The sequence below is a fragment of the Epinephelus moara genome, chromosome 9 (genome assembly GCF_006386435.1).
Source record: "Epinephelus moara isolate mb chromosome 9, YSFRI_EMoa_1.0, whole genome shotgun sequence".
Classification (NCBI taxonomy): Eukaryota; Metazoa; Chordata; class Actinopteri; order Perciformes; family Serranidae; genus Epinephelus; species Epinephelus moara.
In genome coordinates this window covers 21340996-21356621 of record NC_065514.1, presented here as the reverse complement: position 1 = coordinate 21356621, position 15626 = coordinate 21340996, and the positions used below count along the sequence as shown (strand labels likewise).

The window sequence follows — 15626 nt, the reverse complement described above, 5'->3', positions numbered from 1 at the left end:
TAATCTGATACTCCACTTAATCAGTATCAAGTGGTGTAGCAGTACAGTATACATGAGTGCACCTGTGCAGGTGAGACTGCTTTCCATTAAACCGTGCACACTATTGGTGCACACACCACAAATCGCCGCATATGATGCTCTTTGTCCCAGAAGCCCATTGTATACAGCGGAGGAAACCCTGTGCCGTGAGCAGCCATCTTGGATAGACAGATCACTTGAGCCAGGATAACCTGCATTCCTCATCTGAACAGCTCAAGATCACAAAGCTCAAAAGACTTAATATCTGGTAAGAACAGAGACGAGGAAACACTTGAGCACACTCGTACATAAGAACACAACGTCTGATAAACGCAGAGACGCCGGTATTTAAATTTATAAAACGGCTGGAGCAGTTTAGCTAGCCTGTTTTGCCAGGAGTCAGCTAATTGGCAAGCTAACGATGCTAGCTAACAGATGGCTAACAGTAGGTTGTTTTTATCGTCGGCTTCCAAGATTGGGATCTATAACACATTGCACTATTAGAGGATACTATTGTAGGCGAACAATTACATGCTCGGCGGTGAGTAAATATGGGTTGACAAGCTAACTAACCAACGTATTTACCATAATCCAACCCTCGCAGCTAACTGGCAAACTAGCATGCTAAAGATATAGCTAGCTGTCGGTAGTTTGGTGTATGGTGGCTTTTGTGCAATTATGCAGAAGCCAGGTGAATTTTCTAACATAGCAACTCATATTAGACGATCTTGACTCGATTATCTGTGTGCTAGCAAAGGCAACCGATGTACATATTGTGATTTATGCTATTCGTTGTCAAGATATATCCATTGATGTCAGCAAGCAGGTAACTAACGTTAGCTAGCTAACCCAAACTTAGCTGTCAAAACAGCTGAATTAGGGCCGTGATTGTTATCAGACACGATCGTGTAGTTGGTTACTAACCAAGTAAATACCAGGTGTTTGTTTCCCTCTTTCGCTTAGTAACATTGCTAGCCTTTGTGTACTAACTAACAGCAGAGAGTTAACCAAAGCGATGCTGTCACTTTGCCGGTTGGTAAGCTAAGCTAACCATCGCCGTCTGGAAGCAGGCATGTCATTACAGTAACATATAAAAGGGTTAACATTGGACACTCAAGTCAGATTTTTGAATGTAGCCTGTCCCTTTTTATTCTGTTTCTTGCATAGAAGTGTTCATCTGTTGTACAGGGTTACACATAAGGTCCCATATTTCCTCAGCTAACAGTGCCTTAGCCTCCCCTTTAGCTTTACTTTTCCAAACAACAGAGGTGTGTGGATTTAAATCGCAAGTCGGCGACGAAGTCGATCCTGTATGTCCTGAACTATTGCAAATTGAGATAGATCTGCATTTATCTAACATAAAATGCTGCATCATTTCTGTTTCTTGTGCCAGTGCACTTTGTGTATTAGCAGGCTTGATCTGATACTTAAATATTTATGTTATTTTATTTGGATTTTTAAAATCACATATAAATAAAATGTGAAAGATCTTAAAATCTGTTTGTATACATGGTGAAAGTGAGCTCTGTCTGGCCTGTATACGGTAGTAATGATCTCATTATGTTGTTTTTAAGGCTTGAAAGGAGTCACATGATTTGAATAGTGGGCCCGAGCATCATGGAGGCACTGTGACTATATATGTGTCATGATTTCCTGATAGCCCAGATTTGAGTCGTGCATCCTCTCCTCTATGGGAAGTGGCTGAGAGGAGGAAGAGCAGTGACAGTGTTTTCTCTGGAGAAAGATTCACTGTGTTGGGGAATAATGCTGAAGTGCTGAGGCTGCAGTCTGGTCACATGGTCTTGACTTGCCTTCTCCTTGACGGACATTTGTGGGGTTTATTTCGAGGAAATTAGCACTGGAAAAAGGAGGCTGGGTATCGCAGCTGAATCACATTATGTTTTTACTCTTTTTGGGGATACCCTCTCTGATAGCTTACCTAACAGAGCACTGAATATCATCACAGTACAGAGATGCCACATGAGGGTCATGTGACAGGAGGCAGCCTGAAAAAGTCCCTGAATATTACTCTAGGATTTTAAGGCATAGCAGTAGTGTAATTGTATGGTTTGTTCATGGTCTCTGTTTCACTTTGAAACCCGCTTAGTACATCATTCACACATCAGTTGATTTCAAATGAATTCATTGAGTGATAGGAAAAAATATATACTAGTGTCATCATTGAAATCAGCAGACACAGCTTTGTAGGTTAAAGAAGCTTGTGATAGCAAGTGTACTGTGGTCATTAATGTGGTATCAAAGCCATGCTCTTAACAGAGTAGTACAAGGGCAGATACCCAGATAGTGTAAGGCGTCCACGTAGACCTCACACAGGCTGCTTTTTGCTTCACTGAGGAAGTTGGTGTTAGCGGGGGTAATTACCAAATGTCAGGTCAAGTTGCAGAGTTTGTGGAGGATTGTGAGTGTGAGCCAAGTCTTTTCTGGGGGCACCAACAAAAACGCAGTCACAGCCTGCTCTGATATGATGCCTGCAAGTTGTTTACATAGTTTGAAATGATAACATTCAGCAGGTTTTGCTGTTATTAGGAAGTCATGTTATTCTTCAGGAAATTAGCAATACTGAAACATACTTTGAGTTGTCTTAGTTAATTTATTTTCATTTGATTTATCTCTGTACATAAGAGAGTATTGATGTTTTCATATTATTCCCTCAAAGCATTTTACCTGGAGTCAGTATGAGTGTCAGTATGCACCGCCATGAGGGTACCTAACCCAACACCATTTTTATTAAAGCAGAGATTTAGGTGACATCTCGACCTGAATTAACCTCAGCTAAGTTGCCCTGCAGGCCCTCCTCAGTTCCTGTCCAACGAATTAATGTCTCTGATCCTCTATATTTCACCCATTTTCTCATGCTACTGAAAGCCTACACCTACCATCTGTCAATTTTTCATCCCTGTTTCTAAAGTCCTTTTCTTTTTACTCACTTGCTCATTTTTTCATTGCTTCTCTCCTAGACTCTCATATCACACCCATCCACATTTATTTTGGCTGTTTCAGCATTAATCTGGCCAGTCAGACATGGTCACTGAACTGCAGATGCAAAAGTATGAGCATAACGCCAGTGCCGGCTCTGATGTGGCACAGTGATGTCAGTTTCCAGGAACTGCTCTATCTGCAGCACAGTTTTCACTGAGCTGCAGATCATAGAAAAGCACTGATTTAAAGCAGACCATCTTCGCCAGGGACACGGAAACCATCAGGCGGCTGAATGATTATGCTCCTGATTGTTAAGCCTGAATTATTTACCCCTCTACAGCAGTTACACTGTATGGCAGCACCTTGATACAGAATTACAAAGCAGCCTCTATTCAGCGCAAATACAACATGGCCTTGATGTCAGGAGATAGCATTGCAAAGTGAATGTTATGGTGAAATTGTTCATGAGAGAAACCGCCTGCTTTCTAAAGCAGCTTCATTGATGTCGCACATGACCCGTCCCGATCATTTATTTATGAACAAATCTGTGCATATTCCAAAAGAGCGTCTCCCCATGGCTGTTCAGCAACTGTATTTGTCTGAATGCTTTTCTTGATAGTGTGTTAAATCTGAAGGCTTTTCCCTGCGTGCTTCGTCTGTGTGCTGTGAATGGAGTGTGAACAATGAAGCATCACTGGGTATCAGATAGGTGTCAGGGCTATTTTTAGCCTAGCTCTGAGCATATGATGCTGGAGGTGTTCTTATATGTAAGTGTTACACTGTTTACTTGTAGACAGACTGTGTGCGGTGCCATCAAAATAAGCCAGTGTCATTGTGCAGCTCTGTCATTATGAGAAGAGACAGTGCTGTAGGGATGTGGATTACTGGTGGTCTTCACTCGCTTTCTCTTTGAGCTTTCTTTACCCCTGTGTGTTAAAACTGATGGATCACCTCCATTGTCTACCTGCCTACCTTAGGCTGTTGTAAGTATGAATACTGCTAGTGGTTGTTTTTGAGACTCCTATATTTAATAAATGGAGTTGTGACTGGAGTTTTGTTTTTAGACTGAAAATGTTTTGGTTTGCAAGTTATTTTCCTGCCGTGTAGTAAGTTAGACATTATGGGCTGTATAATTATATCTCAGTTATTGCCGGTCAATGCTGGTCACTCTTCTCAGTGGCTGCTGAGATTTCAATCTTTGTAATCAGGCAGAGAGCTCCATTTTTGTTGGGAATACTCTAATCACCTATACCCCATGAACTATCCACTCCAGGCCACCTACCCGATTTAATTTTCTTTCAGGCCAAGTGAATGTTGGTGCAGCACGTGAAAGGTTGTCTGAGCTTTGAGCATGCTAAGTTCAGCTTCAGCGATAGCCCAAACAATGTGACACTGAATCACCAGAATCGGCTCGAACTAATTGAAGAGGAGGAGTATTGTTTGGCAAATATTTAACTTTATTAAAACTGTACATCAGTTGGCTAACAGGTGGTAAAGGGCTAGGCAGTATATTGATATTGTGACTTGAGATTAGGTATCTTCTTAGATTTTTAATATCACAAGTCTTGTCTTTTCCTTGTTTTAAAAGCTGCATCACTGTAAAAATATGTGACTTCCTGAACTTGCCATACTGTTTTAGCTGTTCTATTATTTGTTTTTACCCAGTTAATCATTATATCCACATTACTGATCAAAAATCCCATTTTGTAGTATTTTGTGAAAGCACCAGTAGTCGATTGTGATATTTGATTTTCTCCATATTGCCCATTCCTAAGGTTGAAGTTAAAATTGAAGTCTCGATATAGATTTTGACTCCACAAAGACAGGAGTTTTGTTAATTTTGTGGTATGGGTAAAAAAAAAGGACTCAAGGAGTTTGTCATTGGTCAGCAAGCTGTTAAAAGTACATGGCTGTGGCTGTTTTTTCCCCTTGCATTTATTTATGTAAGCAGAAATATCAAGTGTGCGGGAAGTGCAGTCAAAGCATCTCCTAGTTAACGAACTAAATGAAAAAGTGTTAGTGTTCAGTTTCATTTTTGCTTACCCCTACAGTCTCAGCTGTTGCGTCATAGCAATCTAAAAGGAAGCAGATTAGCTCATGATCAGATACGTTATTTCTGGTTTTCATCTAGTTTATACTTGCTGATTTTGATAAGCACCGTATGTATAATTGGGTAATTTAAAATTGCATAATATAATAAGGTAATTACTAAAATGGTGTAACTGCAATGTATATGTTTTAATGTGTTCATTCATATTCTTATGGAAGTATATTGTTCTTATTGCTGTGCTTCAGTGTGCGTCAATGAAGCATCTGGCCTTGCCTGGGCTCACATTATTACAGTCCTGTTGCTCTGGTGGGATTATGGCTTTGTTGAATAACACTGGCCCTTACATGACCAATTTAAATTCAGATGTGCACAATACTTCCTGTGTTTTTATTTTTATTTATTTGTGTATTACCTCTGTGTATTGTCTTTTATTCTTTTCTTATTTCTTATTTTTTCTTATTCATAAGATGTTTATTTTATTTATGTGGAGAGAGAGACCCTTAATTAAACCAAAATAACTCCCCAGAATGGATGTAGTCAGTGTTGAGTTTTATTGTCACAAGGGACTGTAGTCATTATTTGTATAATATATATATTTTTTTAACAGTTGTAGTTGACATTATGGTATTTGCTCTTGCTTTCATTATCTGACCATCTATAAGTAGGAAAACAGCAAGTTGCCTTTGCTGACACTTAATGTGCCATATTTCTCCCTTTCTGTCTTTCAGAGCCACAATGGCCACCGCACCGTACAACTACTCCTACATTTTCAAATACATCATTATCGGTAAGTAAGCAGTGCTCTACAGGGAGCCATGTTGATCAGCTTGTCCATTTCTAAAAGAAGGACCAAAGAACGATGATCTTTTCCAAGTGGATCCAGAATGTTTCAGTATATCTATTATTGCCATTTTTTTATTTGATCTTTAATAAAGCACCAGCTTTACAGGATGTTTCTGCATGCCCGTATTCATCTACTGAGAGACAGTAATACTGGACAAACAGACAGATGTATCAGTTAAATTGACAATTGCAGTAGTCCACTCAGATATTCTGTAGTCAATGGCTTATAATGTCTTATTATATCCTTTTAGCTGCCTAATTTCAAAATGAATCACTGATACCTAATGCACCTCTCTGTCCTGCTTATTAATGATAAGTTTAGCATACACTGCGAATGTGTGATGAATTTTTAAATACCTTTCCTCTATTAGAGTTATGTTCCACTTCTGCTGACATGTTTGTTTGCGTGGAGGCTGTAAGAGAACATATTGCTGCTCTTATTTGCACATACATTTACAGACAGACATATGCATAAACAAACACACCCATAGCTCTGGGCTATTTACCCCTCTCTTCTGTGAAACCTAAAACGCTCTGCCTCAGAGCTAGCAGTTATCAGATTTGATCTAAAAGGGCTGTGTGAATGAGTCTACTAGAGCAGCCTGTGGCTTGCTACTAATTTTTGCTTACACTTTTTTTCCCCTTCACTGGAACAGTGAACGAAACTTTCACAGTTTGGTTTTGAAAAGGGAAGTTTTTAAGGTCTTGTGATCCTGCTTTTTGCAGTTGCCTACAGTTTTTTAATCTACTTTTAAGTGTTCTAGCGGAGTAAAATAAACAGCAATTGCCTAAACCTTGGTGTTTGTATCCATAAGGTTTTTAAGCATTTATTTTGTGAGAGTATCCACCAAAAGCCTCAATAATAATCCCTAAACATTGGCACACTTTGAATATGAAGGCACTCAGACAAAGGTAGTGTTTCTGTCAATATTCTTCACCCCTAACGCACACATTTTGTGATTTTGTTCACTTGCAGCATTGCTTTTTATTTCACTGAGCTGCAATAAGGGGACTCGAGTCACAGTTACACAAACGAGTCACAAAATAAATGTAACATTAATGTCAAAATGGTTGTCAACATGCAGTGTGAAATTTGGTGGGACAGTACACATTATAGTCAAGTCTTTCTCTGTCTCTTAACGCTCCACATGAAATTTTCAGTATCATCGCTGACTGTCTCAGAGGGGCTGCTACAACATGCATGGGGGCGACACTGCAGGCATGAATAGAGAATTGTTGTTCTTCTGTTATTTCCTTGGTTGACCTGAGTTTCTGTCTATGCCTCTCTCTCCACAGGGGACATGGGGGTAGGGAAGTCATGTTTGCTTCACCAGTTCACAGAAAAGAAATGTAAGTGGCGCCCTGATTTTGACTCCTATTTTCATGTGTGCTTGTGCCTCAGCGTATGTAACGTTGCCAGGTTCAACTGGAGTGCCTAAATCGCTTTAGATTTCTTTATGCGCCAGCGGAAGTCGGCGGCATAGAAGTCAAGTGTGAGCTCAACAGTGAGAGACTCTTCTTCTGTGTGTGAGTCAGCTGCAGACTCCCATTACCATTCAGTTCCGTTTTGTTTAGTGCTACTATTAACGGGCCAGATGCTGTGTTCCTCATTCACTTGCCACCATCACATCCTGCAAACACACACACACTGGGGGGATTCAGAAAAGGTTTTCAGTGTCAGTTAAAAGGAATTTGTCGCTTTCTGGGTGTTGATACTTTCAATTTACAACTACGAGTATGACGACTCTATAGACTATGATTAATTATTGATGCACCTGCAGCTGCTGCCGTCTAACAATGGTGTGTGTCTGTGTGTGAGTGAGGGGCTGCACATGTTCACAAAATGTATATTACAACATTAACATTGTAAGCTAAGTTGTAACTGTCATCAACCTGATGAAGGAAGAAAAAAAATACCTGAACATTGAGGGTATGAACTAACTGACCCAAAGAATCAAACTGAATTCATAGTAACCTCACTTCCTCTCCCCAGTCATGGCGGATTGCCCCCATACGATTGGCGTGGAGTTTGGTACAAGGATAATTGAGGTGAGCGGCCAGAAGATCAAGCTGCAGATTTGGGACACAGCGGGGCAAGAGCGCTTCAGGGCCGTCACCCGCTCCTACTACCGCGGGGCTGCAGGGGCACTCATGGTCTATGACATCACCAGGTACAGTGGGCCTGTTATGTGTTAATGTATGTCGGAGATATAGTGTGGTCTGAACTTTACACCAGAGTTTAAGTGGAAGGTTAATGGAAGCAAAAGCAACTGATAAATGCACAGTTTAACCCTACAGACGCCCTCTTAAACAAACATGGATAATTTATCCTACAGCTTGTGTCCGACCCTCTTGCCCAACTGTTAGATGGTATCAGCTGTGTGACAAATAAACACACTTCATCATGTGGAATGTCTGTCCGCACCACACCCAACTCCACTAAGGGTCCCTAGGGCCCCAGTTACAGTACTTAGCTGGAATAATTAATATAAATTGTTTACATGAATCACTGTTAATGTGGCCACCTACAGCTTCAAAGATGAGTGTTCAGTGTGTCAAGCATCATTTCTGTAAACACACAGCTGATAAGTCCTCATCCACATGATCCTGTAATTAAAGGGTGTGGCTTAAAAAAACAGTTTTTATGGTTGTAACATTTCCTGTACTTCAAGTTTCATAAATAAGTGCATTAACATGACATGAATAACCCGTTTATGAGGCTCATCCGGGTAATGAACACATACAAGATAGGGTGTTTACATGAGCAGAGAATTGTGGTTATCCATATTGCCCGTACACATGGAAAATACTAGTATTGCTGTTACTGTGGTCTATTTGCATAGGTGCTAAGATGAGGGATATCCTGATCAAGTTTTTCTGTCCCTGATCCAAGTCATTTGTTATTAAGTATCTGCCAACACTGAGTCCCAATCCCATACTTCTGTTTTCCTGAATAATACAGCTGCACAGTACGCACTTCAAGTACTTTAAAATTATTAAAATCAGTCCAGTGGGTATGCTTGACAAATAATTAACTCCGTAATACATTAAGAACAAAAAATGGCAGCATCTAGGCTTTTCCTTAATTTATTTATTTTTAACCAAAATGTGAAGTAGGCAATCCACCTTATTCCTAGTCCCCATGATATCTTTGGTGAATTATGGGTGTAACTTTCAGTGCCAAACCAGAACCGGCATTGCCCAATGATAATGGTACCTAACAGTATGCTCATCCTCTTTTCTAGAGCAATTGGGAGGTAGAGCATGTGAAACACACCACCTGTAACACCTCAAACAGGATAATGGGATATTACTGTTATCATCTCTGACAGCCATCTCAAAACATTGAATGTTTTCCTTTTTGCATTAGCAATTAGCTTGCCTGCTACATTAGCATGTTAAATTTCACAGAGCCAAAGCTAGCTCACGCTAAACATGTACTACTTTTAGAAGATTAGTAATGATTTCTTACAACACAAAAACAGACTTTAACACATTTGGCAAACTTTTACCATAATTATGTTTTGATTTTAGCTTCATGTAAAGTGAATAAACATGATGTTTACCAGCCAATGCTCTGCTTGTGTGCCGTAAGGATGCAATTTACACATTTTTATAACTGCTGATTTATTAAGACAGAGTTCTACTAAGTGAAAAGTAACCCTGAATTTAGCTGCAGATCTCAGTAAGCAGTACTAAAATAAATAACTTGAAGCATTCGTTTTATATGGTATGAAAAAGTATGGTAAATCAGTAACACATTCTCAGCCTCGATGACTAAACATGTAATTCAAATCATGCTGATAAGTATATTTAATAATGGGCAATTTTCTATTGTAGGTTGAGAATGTAGCCAGAGAGTATTATTTCATGCAGTCTTTTGCCTAAGTTACCTGAATGATCTGTATGCTGGATGTGCAGATTACATTAATAAATTGCTCCTATTGGCCGTTTGCTCGCAGAGCTTTTAGTTTAACTTGCAGCGTGGCCCTGAGCGTCTGTGGTGAAGCATGCACCACATAGCTGATGACAAAAAAGCAAAATGCAGGATAAAGTGCCTTGTTTGACCACGATACTAATCTTTGAGATTGGATCGGGACATCCCTCGCTGTGACGTTAAAAAAGCAAACCAACATTAGAGATGAGGGCGACAGGAAATATTAAAAACAAACTCAGTTTCTTTATCACTCTGGAGGTGAGACACTGTTGCTGCTGCCATTTTTTGTATTTATGTTTAGTCACTTGCCTGAAGCCACGCCTGTGCCGGTAGTTGGTGTTGCCCAATAACCGGGATTTCCCAGTTTCTTTCAGAGTACTCCGGGTAGCATATTCAGATTTCTCATAAATGGGATGAGGTCTCGCCAGGTTCTGAAAACAGGATATGGTGTTTACATGCTAACACATAAATGGGATACTCCAAAAACCTGATCATAAACGCATTATTCATGTCCATTTAAATGCACTCAATGTAGCATATGGTCAAGTCCAGTTTAGTGGGTACAGTGCAATGAACTCCAAATATTTTTGTGTCTGCTGGAAGAAAAAAAAAGACCATTCTTCAAAGCAGCTCGAGCGAGTTTGGTCGAACATGACTCAACATAGTGGTGCTGGAGATAGTTACGGTATTGTCTGTTACAGACAGAAAGCTGCTGGGCTGAACAGGAGTTTGTATGTTTCACCTGTGGGAAATAAATAGCAATTTCAGATTTATCTTTTCCTCACTCTATGTAACAAAGTCGCCCTGCCTGCTCTAATTGTTACACCATCACTATCCCGATGTTGTAGCAGCTGCAGACTCTTTCCTGATCTCTCCTCTGAGATGGCAACATCTTGTCCTTGCCTGTCGTCATAGTAACCCCTATCTCTTTGTTGATGTCATGCAGGAGAAGCACGTACAACCACCTCAGCAGCTGGCTGACTGATGCCAGGAACCTCACCAACCCCAATACTGTAAGTACACAAATTAACATATTTTTCATTGTGTGTGCTCAAAATATTCTGTGTATGTCTGTTGCATCTCTATAGCTGTATGTCCGTGCACATTTCAGATTTCCTTGTCTCTATATATTTTGTTTTACTGTGTTGTTTCCTCCTGTTTCATACTTCATATCTGTCATGTGCGTTGTCATTTCCACTGCTTCATTTCCTTTGTTTCCCCTGTGTCATTCTCCCTCTCCCCTGACTCTGTTTGAAGGCGCAGAGCCCTCTGTCCATTTCTTAAATTGGATTTCTTGGTAAATATGATTAGCTGTGAAACAGACGTACGGCTCTTATTTACTGAGCCGTGTTCCTTTAGAGAAGTGTGTTTCTGTAATATGCCTCTTCCACTTCAAGTTTTTAACATCAATTGAAAAATGTTTCCCTGGTATTTAAACAGCAGATAGGTTTATTTATATCAAGCTGTTTTCCTACAAATTTATGGGTGTCTTGTTCAACTATGTTTTCTTTTGCTCATTTTTATGGATAACTATGACCACAAAGTTGTTATGAATGTTAAATTAATGATGAGTTCCAGTGGTGTTCTTTCTTACACCTCTTAACAATAACAAAGCAGAAGCCTTTTAGCCTGAGCTGTTTTAGCCTGAAGTGTCGTGTGTCGGCCACGCGGGGGCAGTGTTGTAGTCTAGTCATGGCTTGCTGCAAGTGTCAACAACATGTGTTCTGCTTCACGAAAGTTTATTTGGCTGCTGTTGTGCGAGATGGGGAAACATAATGAAGACATTATCTGATCATTCGACTGACACCGTAATCGTCATCTGAATGAAAACAAGAGTTGTGTAAGACTTCTTGGAATTTGGTGAGAGCTTTTAAAAAGCAGCTCCCACTTTTCCAAATAAACAGCCAATAATTCAAAAAGTAAGAATTGGATTAGACTATGTTTGTGCCTGTGACTCTGTTTAACGCAGTGGAAATGGAGCACTCTTCTCGTGAAATCACCTGGAGTAGCACAGTGAGGATTACTGTGAGAAATTCTGGAATAAAATAGAAGAAATAGTTGTAAGAAAACATGAATGGTTTATGCTCAAAATGCAACAGTAGGAGTCTTGGGAGAGACTGTCCCTGCTCATTACATTACATCAGCACATTACAGGTCTAATTACATCACAGTTGCTAGGGGCACCATGTAGTGTGCTGATGCGGGGGTGTCAGTTCCTTAGTTTATCTCTGTATCGATCACTTAACAGACAACTCGGCAGCATAACGACTGCTTTAGGAACAGTCTTCCCACACTGCCCCCGGCTTTCTTAGCTCTTGGAGGAAAGCAAATTTGTCATACTGTCTCACACTTCTCTCTTCTGTCCCTTAGGTGATCATTCTCATAGGAAACAAAGCGGACCTGGAGGCCCAGAGGGACGTGACGTATGAAGAAGCGAAGCAGTTTGCTGAGGAGAATGGTGAGCTACATATAGAACAGCACGTTAGGAAGACAGGAAGGAGGGTTTAGGTGGAGGAAATAGGTTCCCCTCTACATTTCACCATGCTGTTAGTCTCTCTTTAACCCTTTTAAACACCACCACAGCCAGTGTTACATCCTGGTTTTTATCTAAGCTTTCTCAGAGAATGGGGGTGTGTGTGCGGTCATCCATCATCTTCCTGTTTTAGCAACAACGTGTTTTTAAGTTTTAGCACAGAATTAAGTGATTTGTCAAAAAAAAAAAATTTGGCAAACAGTGTGGCACATCAACACTGTAAGGAAATTACTATTAAAATATCATAAAACTGCCAAAATACACTGGAAAGGGGCTGTAAGGTCTCAAAAGCTCAAACGCATTTTGCAAAAGCATCTTTCAAAACTGTGACTGTTCCCAAATTTCAACAAAATGATAATCAAAGGAATGCCAACAAAATGTCCAAATATTTAGAATTAAAATGAGATTTAGCCTCTGTATTCTTCTCAGCATGTTTATAATAGATGTTCTCGTGGTTGATTTCAAGAGACAAAAGTGAAGATTAATCTCCCTCTGTATTTATACTGCTGAGACAGACGGAGAAGGTGACTTGAGGAAAGCAGAGATATTGATTAAAAGAGGGGGAGAATGAGAGCTTGGTATTTGAGGTATGTGAGCTTGTAACAATGTTTTACTGACTCTGTCACTGCATCTGTTTTATGTTTAACAGGTCTGTTGTTTCTGGAAGCCAGTGCAAAAACGTAAGTCTGCTCAGCTTCAGTGGTCTCAGTGACTGCGGAACATGAAATATCCCTTTGCTTACATTCTTAAACTCCCAGTTGCCTCCTTTCTCACATTTGTGTTTATTCTCCGTGTTCAGAGGTGAAAACGTCGAGGACGCCTTCCTGGAAGCTGCTAAGAAGATCTACCAGAACATCCAAGATGGCAGCCTGGACCTGAACGCCGCCGAGTCGGGGGTCCAGCACAAGCCCTCGGCTCCTCAGGGTGGCCGGCTAACCAGCGAACCACAGCCCCAGAGGGAAGGCTGCGGATGCTAATGACCAAGCAAACCCCCTTCATCTTATCTTCCCCTCTCTCTGTCTCTCTCTCTCTCTCTCCGTCTGTCCTGCCCACCCTCCTTCAACCACTCCCCCCCTCCTCCATCCATTCCTCCACCTCCGTACGTTCATCCACCCTCTTCCCTCACTGCACCAGGAGCTGCATGAGAGCAGGGCTGCGGAGGGAAGGAACGGGGGACGGATATCGACTTGGGCCAGACTGAGCTGGGCTGTGTGGACTACATCTCTCCCCTCTTCTTCCTCCTCTCTGCCTGTCTGTCTCCCTTTGTTGCTGTCTCACTCCTCCTCTCTAAACTCTGTCAGTGTGTTGTTGTCCCATAACTCTCCTCTTTCGCTCCCCTCCGCTCCTCCTGCACCATTCAGCCTAGTTACCCCCCCGTCATAGAATGGTAGACGCCACCATGCATCACACGGGTTACTGACACTTTAGATAGATGTAACGTTCATACGATAATGATAAACCGAGACTGTTTTTTATGTTTGGTTTTATAGCTATATATGACATGTAAACACTGCATTAAGTTTCACCTGCCACTGATCAGTTCTGTATGAATCCAGTCTAAATTATACCCTCAAATTCCCAACGTCTCTCCTGCATGGTTTACCAGTTCAGCGTTTTATTGAGACATGCGGGTGTGATATGTCGCTCGTTAATTCTGGGGGGATCAGACAGTGAAGGCAATGAAGTATCATGCAGCCACACAGGTAAAGGCACTTAAACGTGTGTCAAAGAATGTGTAGCCAAGTGAAGCAGGATTCAAACCCGCTTGTGGCTTTTGATTCTGCTTCTGCCGCTCGGGCACCAAGAAAGTTCCTTTGCCAGATGTGGCGACCCTGATGTTCTCAGGGGAGAGAGGGGAAAAAATCAAGAAAACTCGGAATTACCCACAATTTCCTTGTACGCAATTCCTTGGTCTCTCCTCTGAGATATCACAGGAAGGAGTACTGGGTGTTTTCCAGCTCGTCTGTGTGTGTGTTTGTGAGTGTCTGTGTGTCAAGAAGTTGGATGGAAGTTTGATTCGACTTAAAAAAAAAGAAAAGGCTTTTCTGTTTTTGATGGAAAGATTCATTCACATTGGTTTCTTTGCGCCAGCTCTCCCTCTCCTCACCCGTCCGACCCCAAAACTCCCCCCCTCCCCAAGTCATATCAACAGATTCTGTCTTTACCAGCATTTTCTTTGTCATTGTTTGTTGCCTTATTATAATTAATGTTATTACTCTTTAATCTTTATTGTGTCGCTGCACTTGCTCTTCACACTGCTGTCGGGACTCACCCCGAGTCGATAAACCTACTCTTTTTAGATTAACGATTGCATTTTACTGGAGGATAACGTCAAAAATGCAAGCGGTGGCTCACACGGTCAAAATATCTCAAAAGTTATCAGCAGCATGGTCTTAAAACTGTCAACACTCCTTTATCTCAAGTGCTGCACTGAAGAGCTGATCTGTTGTTCATGTGGGCGGTTGTTCCTCTGCCTTGTATATTACAACACCAAGCAGCATGCCCCCCCCCCCCCGAAACACAGTGACATTGTCGAAATCCAATTTTATTTTATTTTTTTTTCCAAGTACAATTTTTCTGTACCATAGAGTGATTCCCTAATTGGACAGCTGTATATATTGCTTCTTAACTATTGGTGATGACCTCGCTACTTGGGATTTAGAAATTTATTTGCTGGCTCTGCCAAGATCTGTACAGTTGATGTGCTAGTGGGTTGCCTGTAATTCATGCTTGGGAAATTCTGTAACATAGTTTCTATTAATAAATGTATGTAAAGGACAGACACCTAGACATCCCCCCTCCAACCACCCCGTCTGCACACTACTGTACCCGTCGATTGGTTGAGGGGAGAGGAAGTGGATTGAGATGATGTGCAAACTAGTATTTATGTCTGCAAACTCTGATTCCTCACATTTCTGTATGGAGTGGAGAATGGGGCACTTTTATGTTTATATTCGTCTTCTTTTTTCCCCACCCCATCATCGCTCCTCCACATGGGAGGGGCCTGCATCGCTGTCTTAACTTTTGGGGAGTGGGGATTGGTTTGTTATTGTGGGAAGTTGGTGGGCTGGGTCTTCCTTTTTCCTGTGTCCCACCTCTTTGCAGTCTGAGTGACCACTTCCTGCTTTTGTCTGTCCACAAGTACAAAAAAAAAGTACATATGTATAAATTTTTAAGGAGCTGTGCTAACATTTAAATGCGTTCTTGAGTGTATATGATTTTAAAATGTTGACATTTTGATTTTAATGACAAAATACTCTAGACAGAAAAAATAAATTATACATAACCTGTTGCTGTGTGTCTGT

The 15626-nt window shown here is 41.0% G+C and overlaps 1 protein-coding gene across 1 annotated transcript; it reads left to right on the top strand.

Annotated features, from left to right (window-relative positions):
• The first annotated feature begins 147 nt into the window (after positions 1-147).
• Positions 148-15613, top strand: rab14l (RAB14, member RAS oncogene family, like). The gene is made up of 8 exons (XM_050052340.1): positions 148-286; positions 5737-5795; positions 7148-7201; positions 7845-8022; positions 10735-10801; positions 12159-12246; positions 12971-13001; positions 13121-15613. The coding sequence occupies exons 2-8, from the start codon at positions 5744-5746 to the stop codon at positions 13296-13298; spliced, it is 648 nt and encodes a 215-aa protein (XP_049908297.1). The 5' UTR covers positions 148-286; positions 5737-5743; the 3' UTR covers positions 13299-15613.
• The last annotated feature ends 13 nt before the right edge of the window (positions 15614-15626 follow it).